This window comes from Dermacentor albipictus, chromosome 3, assembly GCF_038994185.2.
Source record: "Dermacentor albipictus isolate Rhodes 1998 colony chromosome 3, USDA_Dalb.pri_finalv2, whole genome shotgun sequence".
Lineage (NCBI taxonomy): Eukaryota > Metazoa > Arthropoda > Arachnida > Ixodida > Ixodidae > Dermacentor > Dermacentor albipictus.
In genome coordinates, this window is record NC_091823.1 from 64,126,376 (window position 1) to 64,149,981 (window position 23,606).

At 48.0% G+C, this 23,606-nt stretch overlaps 1 protein-coding gene across 1 annotated transcript in view; it reads left to right on the forward strand.

Annotated features, from left to right (window-relative positions):
* Nucleotides 1-23,606, forward strand: part of LOC135905533 (solute carrier organic anion transporter family member 4A1-like) — a 28,913-nt gene that overhangs the window by 863 nt on the left and 4,444 nt on the right. Inside the window, exons 2-11 of the mRNA XM_065436492.2 lie at nucleotides 11,398-11,651; nucleotides 12,318-12,602; nucleotides 13,145-13,353; nucleotides 14,985-15,084; nucleotides 15,515-15,636; nucleotides 18,132-18,293; nucleotides 19,858-19,947; nucleotides 21,181-21,536; nucleotides 21,948-22,144; nucleotides 22,208-22,272. Coding sequence (XP_065292564.1) covers nucleotides 11,410-11,651; nucleotides 12,318-12,602; nucleotides 13,145-13,353; nucleotides 14,985-15,084; nucleotides 15,515-15,636; nucleotides 18,132-18,293; nucleotides 19,858-19,947; nucleotides 21,181-21,536; nucleotides 21,948-22,144; nucleotides 22,208-22,272 — 1,828 coding nt within the window. The 5' untranslated portion in view covers nucleotides 11,398-11,409. The remainder of the gene's footprint in view (nucleotides 1-11,397; nucleotides 11,652-12,317; nucleotides 12,603-13,144; nucleotides 13,354-14,984; nucleotides 15,085-15,514; nucleotides 15,637-18,131; nucleotides 18,294-19,857; nucleotides 19,948-21,180; nucleotides 21,537-21,947; nucleotides 22,145-22,207; nucleotides 22,273-23,606) is intronic.

Sequence of the window (23,606 nt, forward strand, 5' to 3'; positions counted from 1 at the left end):
AATAACATTTCCGTTACGAAGCTACAGAAGCTTCGAACGAACTGTGCTGCATCCACGAAACAGCACGACATGTCGCCTCATTTGGACTGTCGGTTTCGAAGAGTCGTGGTAGCACAGCGCCGACTGCATATTGGGTCACTGTGTAATATCGGCGAGTACGAATAACGTTGCCGTTACGAAGCTACAAAAGCTTCGAACGAACTGTGCTGCATCCACGAAACAGCACGACATGTCGCATCATTTGGACTGTCGGTTTCGAAGAGTTGTGGTAGCACAGCGCCGACTGCATATTGGGTCACTGTGTAATATCGGCGAGTACGAATAACGTTTCCGTTACGAAGCTACAGAAGCTTCGAACGAACTGTGCTGCATCCACGAAACAGCACGACATGTCGCCTCATTTGGACTGTCGGTTTCGAAGAGTCGTGGTAGCACAGCGCCGACTGCATATGGTGCCGACACGGATCATGCATATTGCAGGGTGTGTCGTATGTAGCGATTCTTTAAGTTGTGTGTACGCCTTCTGGCAAAGTCGGATGCCTGTTTGGCCTTGAACACCACGTCGACACACTGTTCTCGAGCTCGAAAACGCAGAAGTGGTGCGCGTCGGCATTGACGTCGATGTAGGGTGCATACACATTTCCCGCCTGAAGGCAATGTCAGCAAGTGGGCAGAACTCTGCCCAAGACCACACTAACAACCATAAACGCGCTCCAAGGCATAAAGAAACGAGCTGCTCCAGCGTTGCGCCCAAGTGTGGCTCGAGATCGCAAGCTCGAACACCATCCGGTTCTTCCAGCGCAACTAACTAGAACAACATTCTATCACACAACACGGTAAGAAACCGTAAAATTGTGTTTTAGCTAAGCTGAAAAGCTGAAGCAGCTCCAGCAGCGCGCGCAAAACTATAAACCGGAACACGCCATACTTGTTTAAACAACGTCATCATAACTGTGACGTCACTTCCGTGCGTGGCAGCAGCGTTTTAGTATGGCATTTCGCTTCTACCACGCGCGTGTCACCAGTTAAGGCCAAAAAAAATTTGGCTTCATGCGCGGCGTCTTGCGCCGCGCATGGGAGGGAGGGGGCACGCCAGGGAGGAGGGCGGGGAGAATGCGCACCGTCGTCTCGCGAGGGCAAAGGGGAAGGGGGGGGGGTGGAAGGGGACACTGCGCGCGGCCGCGGCACCGCCTGGCGCGGCCTCGTGCGTCCTATCTTGGGAGTAATCGGCGGTGGTTATATAGGTTAGGAGAGCCGAGAATGGCTTCGCGAGCGCTGTGTTATCGCGCGCCTAGTTCGCGTTGCGAACTAGATGCAGCACAAAGGGAAATTCGTTCGCTGATGCTGCAGCTCTTCATCACGCCAGCGTCACCAGCGTTGCGACAGCGAATTCTCGCGGTCATCGACTGAAATCTATTCATGTCTGGCCGTGCGGCGCGTGACACCGTGCTTGTAATTTATTTATCAAGCTAATGTTCACTGCAACTTGCACTGCCGATAAAACTACGAACCTGGCTTCGCGTAGTTGTCTAATAATTTGATGTCGCTGTCAATTCTTCGCCTGTCAACTGAAACTGCGACATTTTTGTTTTAATTTGGTGTGTCAGAATGGTAATTTTTGAGACCATACCGAATAGAAATCGACTAGTGCTACAGGTGAAGTGAATATTGATTACCAACTTTTCGTATAGCTCTCGAACACCCACGTCACCGACTCGGTGGCTAGGCTTTGGGCTGCTGAACATGATGTCGCGGGTTCGAATCCCGGCCGCGGCGGCTGCATTTCGATGGAAGCGAAATGCAAAAATGCTCGTGTACTGTGCATAGGTGGCACATTAGAGAACACCATGTTGTCAAAGTTAATACTGCGCTCTCCACTGCGGTGCCCCTAATAAACCGCTGAGCAGTTTCTGCATGTTAAACTCCACAATTATTAGTTCTAGAATAATTAACAGCCTTGTTATAACGTTAATATAAAACGACGTGCACGTCCTATTATCGCAATATTAGCAAGTGTGTCATTGCACGGCACATTATGAAACACACTTTATCAATGACCTAAATTGAGCAGTAGGACCAACGGAACGGTTTTTTCGTGTTCTCGGGGCTCTTCAGAGCATATGCGGTCGTGCGTTATCAGGATCACATTTAAATAACAGTATTGTGAACTCATTAGCATCTGCATATATTATCAAGACTTTCGGAAATGTCTGTCGGCTGCGGCGATGACAGCGAAAAACGATATCTTTCTCTAGTTTAGATGGTTGTGATAGATGGCGTGCCTGTCCCCAAATACTCAAATACTATATCAAATAATGATGTAGTGTAGCACATGCAACTTTCATTCGAAAAAAAAAACGCAATAGCTGCGTCCATAAATAGCTCCAAACAATGCCACTTGCCAATTCTTTCTTTTTATTTAAAAATTAGTGCTAATGATAAGGATTTCGGCGAAAAAGCCTGGCTTTTTCGGCGACGCGGCATGCTCCGTTACATAACATTGTTATTTATGTCAACTTTAACCGGGATAAAAAATTCCTCATTTGGCTTTAGTTTCATCTTCCATGGTGCACATTGTACAATGTGAAGTATGCTAGAGCTACTTAAAAAATATTCACCTTTGGAAATAGCGACTATTTTATTCGAGGACCCAGTCAAGTAAATACTTGGTTCATTATTCAAAAGCTTCGACTATTCGCAGGCACCCCGCCCCCTTCTTTTTCTTCGGTTTTTTTGTTTTTTTTTGTTTTTTTGTTTTGCAGACGCAGTGATAAGTCATGTTAACCGTAAACTGTCATGCGTGCATACTTTTGTGCGTGGTGGGATCCAGTCTTTTCGCTGATTTTTCTTAATGGGAGAACGAGCTTTAGCTTAGCAGTTTAAAAAATGGCAATAATGACGACAGCCCTGTTCCGTCCTACTTTCCATGCAGGTGTGTCGTGTTTCTGGCCCTAGGAAATTTAATTTAGAGTCACTCAATGGTAGGGAGCCTGATAACACGCATGCATAAGAAAATCCGTTGTTTAATATATTTTGCATTATTTACCCCGATGAAAATTGCTTTATTTATAACAAGCGGGAAAAGTGACAGCTGAAATTTATCATGCAATTAGCAGATAACGGAATATTCAAGGAAAACTTATAGGATTGTGCTGACAGAAATGGTTTGTCTCATATTTATTTCTTTTTTGGGCTGCTGAAGAGCCAGTAATTATGAGGGGCGTTCAGAAAGTTCGTATTATCAGTACTATGAAATTGAAACAGGAGTTCATAATAGGCACCAAAGTGAGCACCATGTCTCTCTAGGATTAGCCGAATATAAAAATTCTATTTAGTACTGCGAAACACCGTTACAACCTTTAAAAAAAATTGGCAGGGTCCTTCGGAAATGTTGGTTGAGGCGCGAGCAGGAGTCCGAGCTTTGTGCAATTGAAGACACGCAATGCCAATGAACTTCATGCCAAACTAGTGGTGGGGTGGTGCTTCCACCATGTAAAGGCGTCCATTAAAATGCAGAAAGCGGATCACTGCTCGTGCTTAACCAACTTTTCCGATGGTTACGCTGCCATATTTGTGTTTCTGCGCTAGCGGCGCTGTTTAACAACCCTAGGTTATAACATCGTACAACTTAAAGTTTTTACAAAAGACTAGCGCAAAATAGCAGGGACAAAGACAGAGAAGACGACAGGACGAGCGCTCGTCCTAAAGTTTTTAAGCGTGAAATGCTTTCAGCTCCCGTTTTCGGCGACCTTCAAGTGACCTTGAACCAAAAGCCAGAGCCGCTATTCGGGCATTCAAACGAGAACATCCGGGCAAATTGCTAAAACAAAACGAGATACCCCCCCACCCACCCCTTTGTACAGGACCGCATTAAACACGCTAGTTACTTTCAAACAAGCTACAAAAAATATTGTTCTGAGTTCCTAATGCATGTTCACGATATCATTCAAGCTCTAATAACTTCTAGTACGCTGGAGTTCTATTTGTAATTTCCAATAGCGACGCTCAAAAGGCAGATACAGGGCAGCGCACACTTCAATTCCGGTAAATGGAATTTGCTGCGGATCTAGTGCGCTCGCAGAGCTGCTGTGTGGCGTTGCGCCAGACGCGTCTGACGCGCTGCTTTGCCTTCATGGAGGAAGGAAAATGTGAAGAGCATTACGTCACACATCCAGCCTTGGCAAGCGAACGCTCCGTAAAGCCAGCCCTTTGCACAGTTGCGGCCCAACACGGGATCTATTGCGTCGAGATCAAATAGCAAGAATCGAGAGACGTTTGGTCGCGCCTCTTTCAGGCGCTTTTCTTCTTCTAGCTGGGCAGTGCGCTCGGTTCGCCTGGCGTCTTTCGCTGCCTGTCGTGCCGCCTTCAGCCGGTTTTCTTGTTCAAGCTGGCCGGCATCCATATGGACCATTGCACAGTATGGCGTGGGGCGGTGTGGTGTGATGGCATGTGCTGTTGCGAACATGCATACACCCACTTTAAGATCGTCCTGTACCATCTCCAACTAATCTGCTTTGCCGGTTACTATTTCATGGTTACTTTTACTCTCGAATACGGGATAGCCAGTTTTTGTATATTCCACTAAAGCTACAAGGCGTGCGCTCATTTTACAGTACAGATAATGCGAACTTTATGAACACCTCTAGTACGCTATGAAGCCTCAATTTTTCTAGAGCACAAACACAATGAGTTAAGTTACATTTTAGCGCAACACACACACGCGCGCGCGCGCACGCGCACAAACACACACACACAAACACACACACACACACGCACACGCACACGCGCACGCGCGCGCGCGCACACACACAAACACACACAAACACACACACAGCAAGATGACCACGAGCAAGGTAGACCTTGTCTGTGGTAAGCTTGATAATGTTCGGCACTCGATAGTACTAGACGTGAGAGAGGGACCTCCTGCATTTCCAAGAGAAGCGCACCGATGGAAGAGTTAACTTCGCATCGTTCGGCAACTCGGTCACTACAGCCGAACATCTTTAATTTACTTCACTTCATTGTAAAGGCCGAACACCGCACAGCTCACGGTAGAATGGAGACAGAATTATTCCTTTGTTATACAGGTAATTTCGTTGTAGAGGTGGTCGTCATAGGGGCGCTCGAGTGTATATGACTTTCAACCACATCACCGCGAGCTGAGTGTCACCCTCCGAGTTGCTTCTTCGAAAATTTAATTAGATTCTGGTGTTTTGCTTGCCGAAACCACCATTTGATTACGAGGCACGCCGTAGTGGAGGAGTGAGTGGAGCACCCGTCGAGGTTACGGCCAAGAGTTCTTCCCTCTCGGAGGCTTCCTTGGCCCGCTGGACTGCCCAGAGTTGGTCTTTTAGGTTTGTGTGGAGTCCAGATTAATTTTGACTGATGCTGTCTACCGTCTACGCAATGCGCCGTACACGAGCCTTTTATTGCGATAGTATTACACGGGTGCTTGAGGAGCGTTGGCGCCGCTGCCGTCGTCGTCGTGCTATCCTGCTATGCGCAGCTCGCGCGCGGAGCGCTTCAAGGCCTCTAGAGACGCGAAGTGCGCCTGGATGCAAAAAGTGAAGCGAAGAGGGCGCAGAGTCAACGCTCTGCTCAATCGCCTCGGCAGCGGAGTGAGCGTTGTGCCATATATATATATATATGGTTCTGCCGTCACCTGCTGCCATGCGCGTTGTGCGCACGCACACTATAAGCACACCAGAGTCCCTGCCGAGCTGCTGTGCGTATGCGCTGGTCTGAGCGGAACGAACAGTAAAGAAGCCAACATTATCTAGTACTACCCTGAGTGAGTTCCCAGATGGTTTCTCGACGGTCTCATCTCGCGCACTGGCAGCGCTTTTCCTCACTCCAGCATTCTGAGACGCCTGGTAGCCTCCGGGGCACTGTTCCTTCTGCCCAGTATAGCAGTTGCCTTGCGGGCCGCGTCGCACCAGCATGTCGCACCCGCGCATAATTAGAACACCGTCCCAAGAATTCAAGCGCAACGCTACATCAGTTGTCATTGCTCCGCCTTTATGGCGAAACTGATACATTTCTGGCGTGAAACATATTTAAAGCCGGTCAGAAGGGCTTGCTAAAACCGCATGTAATGAAAACATGTTGTAGTATTATCACTTACATCTTTGCAACCGTACTATCGACGCGCTTTAATTTGGTATCGTTGTGCAGAGGAAAGAAACCACTACTCGATCATGCATGTGTCGTACGCACAGATGGCGCAGTTGTAGCACCACGCGTGACGCAACCGGAGTTAAATTTAGCCTCGCGCTCTGCGTTCAGAGAGGCGTATCTCGGCAGGGCGTTTGTCCATCCAAGTGTAAATTGTCGCGTTTGAGAGAGCTCACCTATGGCATAGTAAGTAAAATCCATCAAACTGCTTCTCATCAGTAGTATAGGTCCACAAATGTGAAATTTGTTTCAGAACATTTCACGCTTCCTCCGCTATGGTCCTCCTGCGTTCGATATACGTACGGTCCAGAAATGGCGTGCAGAGACTCTGGCAACAAGACGGAGAGATGTCCGACCCCTTTGGCCGCGGCGGAATGTGTCCGTCTCCACGTGGAGCATTGCACGCGCAACAAATTGAGGCAAGCGCAGGAGCCCCAAACATTACGAATGTTGCAGGATCGAGCGGCACAAGGCATTCTCGGGCGCCTCCAGTAGGGGGCTTAATTCACTTCTTTGCCCTAGTGCCCAAACACCCTTTCAAAAACAAACGAACCAACTGCGAATACGGAACGAGCACGACTACAAAATCAGATAGTAAGACTACAAATGCTATAGCTTCAACATAAGTTAGGGATGTAAGCTTTATATAATGCGTGAACGAATGTAACTTGTGTATCTGGTTACGTCATTTCTGCATCCTCTACTGCCCATACATCCTCTGCAGCAAGCGCAAGATGTTTCACCCATGGGTGACGTAAAAGCGTACCGTAAAAGGAAGCTCCCGTCGCACTTCCGCTCTTCCCGCGACCTCATTCTTATTGGCGCCGCTGTGCGCGCAACTCCGGATTGGATGCATAGCTATTTCAGCAGCTGGGGCGAGACCGACTGGGACTGCTTTTCGCGCCGTATATAACCAACCTTTATTTTGCGCAACCTATTTACTGCGTCACAAAAGGGTTGCAACGCGAACCGCGCTTCTCAGTGCGTCGGGTATAATGAGTAAAATTTAACGAATAATTTGAAGCCACTTAATTCGGTTTGCATTTTTGAAATACAGATACGTGTAACTAGTATTTTATAAAGATTATCTTCACCTTTCCAATGTAAACATGCGTCGCAAAGTTTATAATAACGGAGACGGTAATTAATGTAATTAGTTTCGTGAATGACTGAATTGCTTTGCTTTTTTTCTTGCAAATGATGTCAACCTGGGTGGTTGATTGATCTTTAGTGATGGAATTTCAGTAACCTTGTAGGCGTTTTTTTAAGTGTTCGAAATAAGAAGAAAAAAAGAAACACATACACGCGCGCGCATTGTGTACAAAGGTCTAAAATACTGAGATAGCGTGAGATTTGTGACATCGTCAGGATTTCGGGGCAAAATTCAAATGGCGAACTGTGGCCTCGTTTTCTCTTACGATAATCAATCTTGTTCAGCGGATGATTAGCAGTTTTTTTTTTCTTTCCAGAAGTATACCATGCACCTATTGATGTTTCGCTTTTCTAGAATGACCGTGAGCTGGGCGAGTCGGAATTTAGTTATCTTGCAACAAATGCGGGGTAATTAAAGAAATTCAACCGAACACCAAAACGAAATTTCCTGTTGTTCATGCTTTGGTGCCCCCGTTTTTCTTTTTTTCTTGCGTGTGTGTGTGTGTGTTGTGTGCGTGTGTGGTGCGCGTGTTCATGTGCCTGCGCTTAGACGTGTGCGTGTGTTAAGTGCCCGTTTAAGAAGCCCTGTTGTTTGCACATATTTCTAGACTTAAGAATAAGTTAATGAAGATTATACGTAACGAAGGGGTTTAGCAATGGCACAGCGCAATGGAGAACGTGAAGGCAAATCAAGGACGCTTATATACGACCGTCAAAGGCTATCCACCAGTATCGACTGTGGTAAGCAAACCAGCAAGTCATTTGAAGCTGGATAGGCATCGCCATTCCTGGTCACTTGTCCCAAATAACATTCAATTGAGAAAAACGCACACCAACCCTTCCCCCTCCCCTCTCCCCCTTCTGTATCCGCCAGTGACGCCTGTACAACCTTCTGCGGAGGACATAAATATCCAAGCACACGTGCACAATTTTGAAAAAATTAAATTATGGGGTTTTACGTGCCAAAACCACTTTCTGATTATGAGGCACGCCGTAGCGGAGGGCTCCGGAAATTTCGACCGCCTGGGGTTCTTTAACGTGCACCTAAATCTAAGTACACGGATTTTTTCGCATTTCGCCCCCATCCAAATGCGGCCGCCGTGGCCGGGATTCGATCCCGCGACCTCGTGCTCAGCAGCCCAACACCATAGCCACTGAGCAACCACGGCGGGTGCGTGCACGAAGCAGGAGTTTTCAAGCAGGCCGACAGTACTGCCCGGTCGGATTTTCGGCTTTTCCAAGTTCACGTGTGCTTCACCGAGTGGGTATTGAGAAGAAAGAAGAACCCGGCTGCTAAGCGTGCCGCACGTACTGTGCGCTACCCCGACGCCGCCTGCGAGACCGTGCTGTTCTGAACCGTGAAGAGCGCACCTTTGGAAGCACCTTCGAAGCTCACTCGAGGTACGTTCAGTTGAGCCGCCGGCCAGCCTTGTAGTCATCTCCTTTCCTCGCGATCTAGAGGCCGCGGTGACGCCTGGACTATTGACTCTCCCCACGATCAATGAGGCTTCAACTTGGGCTAGGCGGTACGCCATCGTTAGGTTTACTGCGCTGGAGTTTCGCACAATAAGGAACAATGAAAAGTACATTGTCGAAATTCGCACATTCGCGCGTGTCTTTTTCACATTTCCTTGTGTGAAATTCCAGGGCGATAAACAGAACGATCTCCTCGAGAGACTGAAGCGCTATATCTAGAACCGTGCGCTCAGACGCCAGCTTGAGACTCGGAGACGCATCACCCAGAGTAGGGCGTATGCCCCTCCCTCGTACCCTACCCCACCCCCCAACCCACCCAACGCCTCTTGTCATAGAACTGCTAGCCGGCTTACCGGTATAAAGTTTAGACCAGAGGCAAACTTCGATGGAGCCAGGTGCAGATAAGCAGAGCTCGATTTCATAACAAAAAAAAACAAGTGCTTACGCTAGAATTGTTCTAAAGAGTGGATTCCAGCCAATCGTTTTGACAACTATATTATAATGAAAGCGGGGGGGGGGGGGGGGGGGGGACGTACAGAAGTCTTTCAGCAGCTTTTTTTTTTTTCTTCTGCCACAAGTTATAATCTTGTTTCGGCAACGATTTATTTAGCATTTTTGCAAAGCCCCATTCCTTAAAGCAGCCATTCATTCATAGAAAGCTTGTTTGCAACCAGGCTCTAAAAACGTTGAAAGGCTATTCGTGTAATTTTTATTGACAACTAGTAGTTTTGTGTTTTACACGGTTTCTTTGTGCGTGAAAATATACTTTTTTTTTACTAATCAGTACAGGCGTTGTATGAAATAATGCAGAAACAAATATTTAGGCTTTAAATACGCGCACATGCACCTGCAGTTGCTTATTCGATATTCGATACGTAATATTCTTATTCGATTCGCATTGAAAAATTTGATACTCGCCCAGATCTAAAAAATTGGCATCAGCGTTGAACCAGGCAATAATCAGACATTATATGAGAAACCAGTACTTGGTCCCGCAGTAGGTGGTGCTTGATGGCTGCATACCACATCTGGGCAGGGGATAATGTTACGATTCTAAATTCTATTCATTTCCGAGCTTCGTCTGTGGTTAAAGCGGTGCTCTGCTCATATCACCAGTATCGGGCCGTTGTGAAGTGTGGGGGACTATAATAAAGGAATATAATTGAGCGAAAGGATATATCCTTGCATTATACCGTCCCTGGTTTCTCTGCGTGTGCTGACGGCGATGCTTTAGAATGCTTGAAATATTCTGCCGATGTGTGGAGCGCGCTTAAGGCATACTACACGAATTTCGTTAGCGGAACTTTTTGCTATTTGCTTCATCTGTGACCCGGTTTGCGCAAGAAATAAATTTTCTGAAACCAGAATATTAGACTAATTTCCTTTCATTATATATAGGAACCTTAAGGAAATAAAACGGAAATTCCGACTTGAATTGTTCTCTATTAAATAAGGGGCGGAAACGCAGTAAAGTTAACTCATAATCACGTGCGATCAGTTCCGAAGGTGACTAGACACGTTTTAAAAAAACATAATGAGCTTAACATGAAGATGATATACGCTTGGAACCGATATGCGATGGTAAGTGCACTTTATGTGCTTGGTTAAGACTTGTATATTATTTCCAATTTTTTTTTTTGCAAAACTGACTGATCGTTATAACCGATGTATCATTGTATGCGATAACATATGTGGATTGCATTCTAAATTAAAATGCATTAATTACATGCCATCCTAAGCATCCTTGCCATCAGATATTGTGTGTATAGTTGCAAAATATCGGGAGTTATCACGCTGTGAAGTTTCCTGTGTGCCGTCGCACATAAGGCACCCCTTTTTTCGACGCGCTACGGCGAAATCGCAAAGATCTCGGAGGACACGATTTCGTGACACTCGGTACGTTACACGACTTAGCAAGCTGTGGAAAAGGCCCTGCATAATCCTGGCCGCTTGCGTAGGCATAGCTTTCGAATTTGTGCACAACATTTGTGAACAGTAAACGAGATGACTCGAAGTCATTGTGTTGCGTCATTCTGGTGTCGTCATATCACGCCCCTCGAGCTGTTGGTGCAAAAAGAAAAAAGAAAATTTAAAAAGATCTCTAAGACGGTGCTGACGTGTTCCTCATCGCACCTGTCAAGCAATGCGGATGACAGAACGACGCCACTTTATAGACGAATGATCGTTTCTTTTTCTCAAGACGAATTCTTCGGCAAGTTAAGGAAGGAAACCGAAACCGAAACAGCACTGGTAAAAGAAACACACAACAATTTCAGGGGCGCCGATTTGTACGTGTGTCTATTTCTTTTTTCTTTCTTTTTTTTACGTGACCCGTATTTCCCAAAAAGCGCTCGCGCCAGAATTTTTCCCTAAGAGAGGATTACTATATCGAAGGCGGCCGGTCGATGACACAGATTTACGAACGAAAAGCGCCGCGAATTCGGCCCCAGTTATTTTTTTTTTTCTCGAATAATTTCCTCCGTCAAGGTGGGTAACGTTTCCGAGACACCACTGTTGCTCCGCCGGTGGAGCAAATCCCACGCGCCAGGCGTTCCGCACGCAGTCCCCTCGAGCACATGCTTTGTTATTCCGCAGCGGCCATCGACCATGTCTTCGTTGCCGACGGCGAAATTCGGCGCCGACGTGGGCCAGTCCTCGAGCAGCCTGTCGACGCAGGGCCACTACCAGGACGTCTGCGTGCCGCCGGCCGACGTGGCGCCACCGCCGGAGCCCGCGCGCAAGATATCGCTCACCCAGCTGCCCTACATCAAGCCCGCGCGCGAACGGGACGAGCGCTGCGGCTGGTGCTGGTTCCGACCGGATTTCCTGCTCAAGCTTCGGCACCCCCGGTACTCGCTGCCACTCACTCGGCACCATGGCCGCTTGAGTACCTTAAGCCGATGGGCCATTGAGAATACCAGTGTGCTGCAGGGGCGCGGTATATACGAAGTATTACGCTATGCGCCTTCGGCTCGCAAAGGCCGATGAACCCTCTCATATTGTGCAACGGTGTGCTGTGTATATATCGTTAATTTTTGCGAGTGTCCAACAAAAATCGTGGCGCAGGAGAAACTGAGCTGCGAATACGCGAAAAAATATTGCCGCGTGACTGGGCGCTCGAGGCATCTTGGCGTGCTTTCGCGGGCTTCTCTCCTGGGGTTGGAAAAATAAACACACGTTCACGTACCACACATTGAGCAACAGAAAGTTGTATTGGGAGTTTTTCATGTTGGCCTAAAGTTTTCCCGTAAACACTTTTAATGTAAGTATAATATTTGAGAAGTTGATTAATTAATTAAGGCTCACTATGTAATTCGGTGCAATGCACAAAATAATCTCAGTATCTCCAAGCGACGGCAAACATCACTGTGGTTCGTCCAGCTACGTGTCATTTGCATATCTTGAAAGTTTGGCTCAAGTTACCTGAGTACACGCAGTATGAATGACCATCGCTCCTTTTATATATATATAGCGCCTACAGAGAGTGCAGTTTGAGAGTGCCGTCACCCTCGCAGGTACGTGCTGCTGGCCCTGTGCTGCATGGTGTTCCTGCAGGGATTCGTGGCGAACGGTCTGGTGTACATGGTGCTGCCCACCCTGGAGCGGCGCTTCGAGCTCAAGAGCCTCGAGGCCGGCACCATCGTGGCCATGTACCACCTGGCTTCGTGCATCTCGGCACCGCTCGTCACGCTGGTCGCGGCGCGGCGCAGCAAGCCGTTGTACCTGGCCATGTCGGCCGTCGTCATCGGCATCGGCACCATGGTCATCGTTCTGCCCCACTTTATGGCGCCCCACTACATGTACGGAAAACGGTTCCTAAAAACCTTGTTTTTGTGTCCGCATTTAGCATGGGCATCCATGGACCGCATATGTTGTTTACACCTCTCGCACCACCATGACTATGGGCCTGTCAAGCGGCCGTCCCACTGTCTTGGACGATGGCTAGATGAAAGCATTGGGCATTCGTTGCGGCGGGGTGGGGCGCATGCTTACTTCTGCGATAAACGACAATGTTTTATGCTTGCCTAATTGCGTAAAAGCACGGGAACCAGCATATTCTTCATAGACGTATGGTGATGGTATTTTGTAGGACACTTAGAAATCGCACAAAAATAATGTAACTCGTTGTGAGTGTACAGAGCATCTCAAGGTTTCGCCAGCTTCTCTTCCCGCCTATATGACTTCTACGTTCTCCTGTACGGCCGCATATTGCCCAACTTGCAGGCGCCTTCGTTTAGGCTATGCCGTTTCAGTAAGCAGAATAGGCAGTGTATAGCGTTCTCAAAGACCTAACGGCGAAGACGAAGCCGGGCAGATTTAATGCTTGAAACTTTCCCCGCAGGGAAGAGAAGCATGAGCGCTTGAGCCTGTGCCCGAGCAAAGGCATCGAGAGCTCGTTGTGCGGCACACCAGCCGGCGACCTGCGCCGCTTCCGGTTCATCTTCTGGGTGGGGCACTTCATCGTGGGTGCCGGCTCGTCGCCCATGTACACGCTGGCGCTGATTTACCTCGACGAGAACGTGCCTACCACCCTGTCCACCAAGTACATAGGTGGGCTTTCCGCTTAGCCGTTCCCGCTTCACCGTCGCTAACCGTAAAGCGTCAACGCGTACCGATGGAGTACACGAGCAAAGGCTACCGGCGATAAATAAGATGAAAGGTTTTTCAAAAGGCTAGTTGATTCTCAATCATGGATATGATTCATTATGCAAAAAAATGGCCGTGGCTTAGCTAAGGTTAAGCCCAGGATGCGAAGCATACTAGCCTTTATTTTAACGCGACAGCGTTAAGGAGCTCGTGTCACAGAAAAGCCGGTGTCGTCGGCGTCGGCTCAGGCGTGCGGCGCTTGCTCAGGCGCACATTTCGTTGTCGCGCCGAACGCTGGGTTGCTCGACGCTCACCGCGTCCGATGCGGGGCGCGTAGTCGCTGCGCCGTAGCAAAGCCACCTAGAAACAGTCTCTGTAGCACGCTGCAACCTTCGCTTCTCATTCCAACGAGCAGCTCTGTCTCCAGGAGGCATCTCACCTCGTGAGTGCCTAGCAGAGGCAAGCCCAGCTGCTTATATACCGCCGCGACGCCGCGAGCGACGGCGCGAGTTGGAGCCCCGTTTCTCCTCTGTCGTGACGTCACAGTGTCACGAGGTATTGAAGGCGACACCGCCGCGCCTGAGGAGCTGGGTTGAGCCCTAGTAATATGCTTCGCATAAAAAGGTAATGCGTGCAGACAGGACACAAGAGAAGTGGACAACACGAACGCCGACTATCAACTGAAGGGAGCGCAGATGAGCTTTGTGTCTTCTCCTTTTTCGCCTGAGTGCTCCCTTCAGTTGACAGTCGGCGTTCGTGTTTTCCACTTCTCTTGTGTCCTGTCTGCACGCATCACCTTTATTTCATAATGAATCCTTACCAACTAGCTTAGCTTTCTGTCGTTCTGTGGATATGATGTTGCACTGCATGCAGTTATAACAAGACACAAACGATGAAACACAATTACATCATGTGTGTGATCGTGACTCTGTTGTTTCATATAAGCGTAGCAGTGCAAGTTCGCCTCTGTGATCTAATGGCGACGTCAGTGAAACACGTTTTTCAACACTAGAGCACGTTTACTTAACCAGAGATGGCGAAAAATGCTCGGCGGACGAGGAGAACGAAACGTTGAGCGAGTGGTCACTTGCCTGCGACTGAGTTCCCTGGCCGAATATCTGCAGGGGCTGTCATCAACTTCTTACGACATTGTACTTAACTATAGCTGCGACGGCTTCCCAGAGCTGCCAGTCAGTTTATGGCGGACAACTTGTCCCTTTACCGACTTTAGCCAACTTAACTGTGTCTTGTGAGAGCGCCTTATGGCGTGAAGAATATATAGGGAGATCGCCAAATGGCATGCGTAGACGTTGAACGATGCTTTACTGCCGGACATGATGAACTGTGCGCCGAATTTAGGTAAGAGCTATTGGCTTCGAGATGCCCTCGTCATTGAACGCAATATACTTAGTGAGAGATCAGGGCATTAAAGTATGAGTTTTCACCTCAGCCGCGCTTACGCTTGATGGTTTAGCAAGCGACTCAAGAACATGTAACTGCGTCGATACGGGATGTGTTCTCTTTCCAACCGACTAAGTCGTCACAGAAGGAGAAGACAGCTATGCCACAAGGTTCTCTTCTTTCGAACTCCGCAGCGACTTACCAGGCAACGTCCCTCCTCGGAACGGCCTCCGGCTTTGTACTATCGGGATACATGCTCAACATCTACACCGAGGTCTCGTACGATCCTTCGAGGTACGAAACTGCACGCCTTCGCAAAGCCTTAAACAAAGCCATTCGGGCCATGCTGTAACAAACACGTCTATGTTTTTCCGCACTTCACGCTTTCGTTGCATTTTCGCTCTAATTTTGCCGACGTCAAAATTAGCCTCCTCATTCACGATTCGTCAGATCACGCCGCTTATACATACATAGAAGTATACAACGCGCACGGGAACAGGTCGCAACACCACTACGGCTTTGCAGTCAAGTTCCGAGAGTGCTCCGAGCGCTGTACAATTTTTTTTCGTCAAGGAGTCGTCCCACTCTTCTCGTAGGGCAGCTAAGAAAATCATCGCGCATGCGATGTAGCATGTAAGCAGCTTTCACGGTATTCGATGGCTTATCCGTGATTCCGAGCTGGCAAGTCGCCGCATTGCTTCTGTTCCTCTCCTCGCTTGTCCAGGCTGGGCCTGACGCCTCAGAGCAACGTCTGGATCGGCGCATGGTGGCTCGGTTACCTGATTGGCTCCATTTCGTCCATCATCGTGGCTTTTCCCACAAGCCTCCTGCCCAAGGAACTGCCAAGTGAGGCCAATATATGTTACACACAAGTCGTAGAAGTTAGTAGAAATTGTAGCACGAGTTAGTAGAAGCGTAAAACTGAATGACTGTGCGAAGTCGTCCACATAATTTTATGAGGTTTAGTTGCCGAAAAAGGCTGCGTTTATCTGGTACAGCCAGCACATGCGACATGGTGTCGAGCTCCGGACTTGCGCCTTCGACCACCATAGTGCGCTTCTCAATTTCAAACGTGGTCCGGCTTCTCAGGTGGCAGGAGACCTGTAACCCCGGAGACGCGACGTCACGCTGGTACAGGCCGACATCACTTCATTCAAAGAGCATCCTCGTCAAATAAGCGAAGAAACTGATCGTGCTCATGCATTTCGTCACTGTGTGCTTTGTAATAGAAACATCGGCTCACAGCCGTGGCGTCAGTGTTTCGGACGCACTTATAGGAAGCATTGCTGACTGCTAAAAAATTTTCTCTTCGCCTCCCGCGTATACGTTATATTTCTGAAGGGAACGGCGGTAATCACCATATGCGCATCAACACCGCAACCCGCGCTGATGACTGGAGCTTGGTTTAAACGTGATTTGTGAAAATACTCTCAAAACGCAACATCGGCAGCACATGAAAGGTGAAAGCGGGCTTCTATTTTTGCATCATGATAATAACCTTGAGCCCATTACGTAGTGAAGATTCTGAGTTGCTTCATGGACACCGACTACTGCCAGTTATTAACCTCGTAAAATATAATATTTTGATCGCCTTGTTCAAGCCACTTAACCACCACCTTCCTTTAAACGTCTGCTGGAAGTCACTTCTCGTTAACACAAATCTTAGATTCCCTGTTGACAACTTCCGTTTACCGATGATGCGAACTAATTATGGAAAACACACTGCATACTTTTCAGCATTATCAATTTGGAATAACCTCCCGTTAGATATTAGGTTGTCTCCACCGTCACGTTTTTGAAACAACCCTTCCTTTCTTTTAGGTAGCTAACTTCCGATATCTAGTGCATTCTATTCTACTTGTTTTTGCCATATTCATGCTTAAGAGGGTAGCCATTATTTCATGTATTCGTAGGAGTTGCCTAATCACTGACGTATTTCATATTTAGTTTGAAGTTTTCTTGCTACTATTTTTTTGCAACTACACGCACTTCCAATGCTAGTGTCTACTGTAAGCTTGTACTGATTTCTTCGGTGCTTTTTGTATGGTGGCCGCACTACAGCCACCACACTACAATATATCCAGGCACCACACTACATATCTAAGTGACTTGACCACTGTTTGAAGGTCAGGGAATTTTCTTGTATGGGTGAGGTCTTCCGTTATTCCTTTTTTGTTAGAACGGTTCGAGATTGGAACAGTTTGCCATCGAGTATTGTATACATAACAGAAAATGATGCTTTTTTCCACGCATTGAAATAATTTGTTCATGTATTTATTCAAGTCTGTAACCTCCCTGCTGTAATGCCCTACGGGGCGATGCAGGTAACTGACAAATAATAGGTAATTATAAGAGGTCCCCAGCCAGCCTTACGCTCCGGGATCTCCTCCTGCGTATTCCATTATGAAAGCATGCCATTGACTAACTTGAATAAACTGAAACCGAGAAGCTCAGCCATAAATCTTCTTATCTTCGATTTGGCCATATAAAGAAAAAGCTATATGCGACCGAAACCACTACGTAGCGGTTACTTAAGGATGCTTACTTGGTGTCGAGGTCACGTGGTTATATTCGCGCAGCTTCGTTGCAAATCTCTGAGAACAATCTTTGAGAAGCTAGATTAAGAAGGATGCATTTCAATTAATGCGGCTCACTTGCGTGGCGGATTGTAACTTACTGCGTCACAACTATGTCATCTTAAACCCATGGCGACCCTGCCGATTTCGCGAGCAGATTATGCAGCGTCCGGCACAAAGCTAATAATGCGCTACTGTGCGTGTACTGACCAGGAAAGCGTAGCTAGAGTGCAAGCATGATGTCTAGTTGTTGTGGCGATAGAGAATTACACACTATGCCAAAGGTGCAATTTGTGAATTTCACTTTTTATTGGGCGAATCTGTGCCCAGGGACACACGTAAAGCTCAAATCACAACGACAGCGGCGAGAACGGTCGTCAGTCATAGACTATAACTCACGGATCAAGTACGTACTTCCGCTATTTATGCATGCATCGCTGTACATTCCAGTGTCTCGCGCTGCCTCGCATACATTGCTGGCGCTCGCATGCATTCTGGAATGTACGACACTATTCGCGTCGCGCGCCCAGTATTAGTACAAAAGACACTTTCGCTATAGAGTCGGCGACATTTACTAAATTTGGAATACAGTTGGCATCTAATAGCACCGGCAAAAGCAAAACAACGTGCGCGTGACAATATTTAAAAACAAACTTTATGACGGTCCTTTTCTCTTTTCAACTTAAATATTTTGTGCATTTTCCTGCCCCAGCTCACCGCTGTCGTAATAGTCGTTCCGTACTTCTGTTTTTTGTGCTTTGTCAGGTCAGATATGGGCGAAATTGGAGAAGAAATGCGGCGCCGCCGGTAAGAAAGGCAAGAAGCCCAAGGAAGCTTTTGGCCGCTTCAAGGACATCCCCGCCCACGTCAAAGCCTTGCTTCACAACGCAACGTACATGTTTCTGTGCCTGGCTGGCACAGCAGAGAGTAAGTTCAAAGCCTCGCTGTGCATTAGATCTGAAGATATAGTATGGCAGCATCAGTTTCAAGCGGACCTCATTTTCGCCATTAGGCACCTTGCGGCGCGACTTTTTGGTCCAATCTCTGACTAGGTGGCTTTCAAGTTGTTGCTGTCTATATATGAAGCGCTAAAATGAGTGCGTAGAATTTGGGTTCAAGTTTCAAAGATTGACGTGGCCTGCAATACTGTATCCTGACTTATCAAATAGGAATCACCAGCGAGAAATCAGTCTGTTCTTGAACAGACTTCATTAGCTGTGTCAGTCTCTAATTCGTCTTTCACTGTGTGGTCACTTGCTCGCTTTAGTCTTGTCGACGTACTGGGGTCTTGTGCCGCTTGTGAGACTTTGCATTTTTCCCGTCGGCACTGGCTGAGTTTACAGGCTCCCAATACGTGACGTGGAAATTTGTAAATTTCAAGTCACTGTTAATTGCGATACCTCGTTATTCGTTTCTGTAGCACTAAGGTCTGTAGCGATTTTCGTGTAATGCGGCGACAAGGTACGACCTCCTTGATTTACACAACTGTCACGTCGGAGGTCCTCGTCTCATTGTCAAAGAAATTTCCTGGCACCTTTCAATAGGATGGTTTAAAGATACACCGAACACATGTTGGCACTTTTGCTGTTTTAGCCAGCCTTTGTTTACCAGCATTTATTTACGTTGCTTTTTCTGGGGTACTGTGCTGGTCATATTGAGAAGGCCGCTCTGCAGAAAGCCTCCTGTAGCATGCGTGACTGCGAGTGATTGCGAGATGAACGTGCGAGGCCGAATGTTTTCTGTGTATCACATATGTGTGCGCTGAATTACGTGCCTTCACAAAACAATCACCTCCAGCGTCGTTTGGAATACTAGTCGCAATGTCCTTCTGCTGATCTCTTCAGGCACTGTGAACACAACTGTGAAGTGCAAGAAGTCTGCTAAAACTAAGAGTACTCATTAAAGTAATGGTACTTAAAACGTACGTGTCGCGTACATGTTGAAGCACTTTTGGTTGAACATGTGCTGCAAGCTTGAATAATACATGTAAAATTCTCTAGTAAAACGAATTCGAAGGTAGACGGACGGATGTTTGCTCTCGGTGTCGGAAAAGTGCTTTCCAAGTGGGCTAGACATGAACGAGTTCATGTTCTGATATCTGCATGGGGTGTCTATTAAGTGTTCTCACATGGAGTCCAGGTTCTGTAAACTTAATCAAACTCACTGACGAATTGAAAACTCTCAAACCTTTTGCTGCTGTACGCTTTTAATGAGCCTAAGGATGCAAGAAATTTTGTGAAACTAAATTCTTATGGAAAAGCTTTATTTGGGCTTGAAATGGCGAAGAATATTTTTCGACAAAACCACTCTCTTCGAGACGACATAATCATCCGATCGAGGTCTTGATAGCAATAGGCTGCCTTCCAGAATGCACCTTTCAATCGTATTCTAACAGCTTGCTCACTCTCAGCAAATATTGTATGTTCTTTGTCAATAGTCATTCTTATAAAGGACAAGCAGCTAGCTTATTTTTTTCTCCTCTGCTTTTCAGCCATGATAATGACCGGCCTGGCGACCTTCATGACGAAGCTCTTCGAGTCCCAGCTGGGCATAAGCTCCTCCAGCATAGCTCCGATACTGGGTGCGTAAGCATCCAGCTGTATAGATACAACGCCGCTAATTCCTTCTCCGCTGGTAGTTTAATTTGCGAATGTAACGTAACCAATGTCTACAACAGATACATTTCCATGCACATCTATGTATAAAAATTCCCGCTTATCGAACTTGATGGTCGCACCTAATGCTTTTTGTACACACTTTTCGAAGAAACCTCTGAGGAAGGGTCTGGATCCGACCTAGTTGGTATGGCATCATTTTCCTTAAGGCAGGTAAAGCGCACAAAGACAGTGGCGGCGAAAAGACAACAAGCAGATGGAAGTAGAGCCTTGTTTGTCTTCTTTTCGCCGTCCGTGTTCTTGTGCTCTTGACCTGCCTTAAGGAAAATGATGCCGCTGAAGAAACACTCGTTTGTTACCGATCTCGCAACTAGGGCTGCTCGAAACTGGATTTGCGCCGCACACGGACTCTGGCAGTGGTGGCGTCTGTGCACGTACGTACTTTGGAGGCTACAGCCGGCAGTGTTGTATACCAGAGGACGACGACGCTACTTGCATCACGGAGAGGTTGTTCTTGAGAAGATGGAGGAATCCAGTGTGAGAAGCTGCTTGTGTCGCAGTGAATTAGTTCAGAGTCAGAGTAGTCGCCGAGGTCTAGCTGCTAATTATTAATACGAATAGCATTCCTGGCAGTGCCAGACGAGTTTTCTTTCCAGTTATCTAGCTATACCACCAAAAATGTGGGCCCATACTGAAGGTGTTGCAGTCTTAAATGTGGGCCGTTCACATGGGTATGTGCCAAAGGGTATGTGCTACTGAGTGTGTTCCGCTCTTCGATGAACCTCTGTGACGCCAGTTTGGGTTACTGCGTATGTACCACTGGGTATGCGTGGACTCAACGGCGGCGCCGACCGAAGGTACATCTTGTCCGGGGGAAAACGCGAGAGGAACCAGGCTGCAGTTGACGCCTGAACGCGTTTTCATGAGCATAACGCGTTTTTTTATTCGCATACTTGTACAGCCGTCGTAGAGGAGTTCTGCCCGTATTTTGTTTTCTTCCCTTCTTGTGCTCAAGTGGTGGCTTGTATTACTTGCGGCGTTTACCAGCACGACTTTCACGCTTCGCTCGTAAAATACGTTACTCTGTCTTTCGCAGCCCCGTAAAAGCCATGTTGCGGTAGTTACGTACTGTGCTACCTGTTCTCGATGGAAAAGTTAACTGTACGCGAGGCTGCTGCTGTGCCTGCGCGTTGCTGCAGGCAGCGTGGCAGTTCCGGGTGCGTGCGGCGGCATCCTTCTGGGCGGCTACTGCGTGCACAAGCTGAACCTGGACATAGACGGCATCGTGCGCATGTGCCTCATGTGCTCCGTGGTGCCCTGGCTGAGCAGCTTCGTGCTGCTCTACAGCTGCCCAGCCCCGACCTTCTTCGGCATGAACCATACATCGACCCGGTTCTACGTGTCCAACGTGTCCAACCAGTTCGACCAGCCCTGCAACGCCAACTGCCACTGCCCCATCGAGAACTACGACCCGGTGTGCGGCAAGGACTTGCTCACCTACTACTCGCCCTGCTTTGCCGGCTGCAAGCGCGACTACATCTACGAAAACGTCAAGGTGCATACAGCCGGAGACCACTATGCAGCCAGCCATTTGCTCATTTAATCGGTTCAACATGGTGCTTGTTTAAAATACTGAACATTAGCAGGTCGATACTGAATCTGGAGGAAAAGGCTCGCCTTTTGTTCCACTTTTGTTTCTCTTTTTTCCCTTGGAAATATGAAACTTATGAAGGAATATGCTTATAGGAATGCGCTTATGTGAAAACTCGGTACATTCAGTCCACAGTTCAGCAAAAAATAAAAATGGTTTTCTCCATTGCCTTCGTAGGTTTGGTTATCTATTGACTTCAAGAGCGTTCTCGACGTACTTCATAGAATTTGTATTTTTCGCTGAAAGACGCGTGATGGTTGTGATGGGCTGCCTGTCCGTGTATAGTAGACTCTCTATACCTCTGTGCTTTCGCAGGTGTACACGGACTGCCAGTGCATCTCGCACCCAGGCGTGGAGACGGTGGTGCAATGGGGGCTGCCACAGAAGGTGCAGGCGGACCGGAAGAAGTGCGTGCGCGAGTGCAACGCCCTGTTCGTCTACATGAGCGGCATATTCCTCTACATTTTCTTCACCTTCCTGCTCTACACGCCGGGCGTGTCGGCTACGATACGGTGAGCGATCCGCCACAAGCGCCGGTCTACTGAAGCTGACGTCGTCTCCTTGCTTTCTTTCAGGTGCGTCGAGGAACACTTGAAGGCCCTCTCACTGGGGTTTCAATGGATGATGGTAACTTTACTAGGTGAGAGAGCAGCTTCCCAAAGAACATCTGGCCGTTGCGCAGTAGGCTCAAGACAGCATGCTCAGCGTTCGTCAAATGCTTGACAGTGATGCGTTTGCGCATGAATAAACGTGTCGCGAACGCAACACATCACTACCTGGGAGAAACTATCCGACCAAAAACGTGGCTTTTCAGCACCTGAAAGCAGTGCTATGGCTCCGGTAATTTACAGGCCCATGTAAGTGGGTTTCCGATCGCGTGCTATTATGCACAGGGACAAGCTTTAAACTGCACGGAAACACACCACACAGATCGCGCTGTGTGGTGTGGGTTCCCGCCCAGTTTCAGAGTTATCCCTCTGCATTACAGCGCGTAATCGAAAGCAATGTATAACTAACTGGCCCCCGATTCCAGCCCTACATGTAGGGGTGGACGCGCTCAAATCTTGGAGGTCTGCCGCAGGCACTACAACTATCTCACTCAAATTGGACACATGGACTGTTCTATGACAGAAGGAGAACCATGAACACGCTGTCGTTTCGAGACAGCTTTCTTTAATAGGCCTCTCCCTGGTTGCAAACAAGCAGTTTGGTCACACTGCAAGCGCCCAGCCCATCTTCCACGCCGGTGGAGCGTTCGCTGGTTAGGAAAAGACGTCCAGCAGGCCGGATTTCTCTAAATATAGGAGCGGTGCTGGTATCTAAACTGCTGCAATCGCGAATTCTAGTATTGAAATTTTCTGCACAAGCAGTGGCTAGAAAGCATGGAATTGTCTATAGAGCGGACCGAACGCGTTTTATTGATTCTCGGGATACCTATTGACCGCACAGGCACAGTGGATGCCTGACTCGCAGACCTTCGTCGGACATGTCACAACACTCTGCACCTCATAAAACGAATCTGTCTCCGCATGGGCGGTGCTGGTACCGACGTATGCTGAAAGCTTGTTAGTGCTTTGCTGACATCCCGAGCGATATACGGAGCGCGCTGTTATGACCTGCTTGCTCGGCACTGGACACAGCTAGAGGTACTCCACAGATCAGCTCTCCGTGTTATCATAGGGCTCCCGAAACACACACGTGTCGAGGAGCTACATCGCTATGCGAAGTTGCCTACCCTCCATGCAACCATCGAAGCATCGAAGGCAGGACACGAGGAACGCCTGAAGCACACCAGACAAGGCAGGACTCTACTGGCCTACATGGGAAAGGATATATTAACTTTGCCACAACTGCCATCCGACATCTCACCGTGGGATGACATTGCTGTCGTCGACACTACACCAACGCCCCGAAACATGGGTGCCCAACATGCGCACCGCCGGGCAGCATTCGCTGCGCGTCATGTGCAGACAT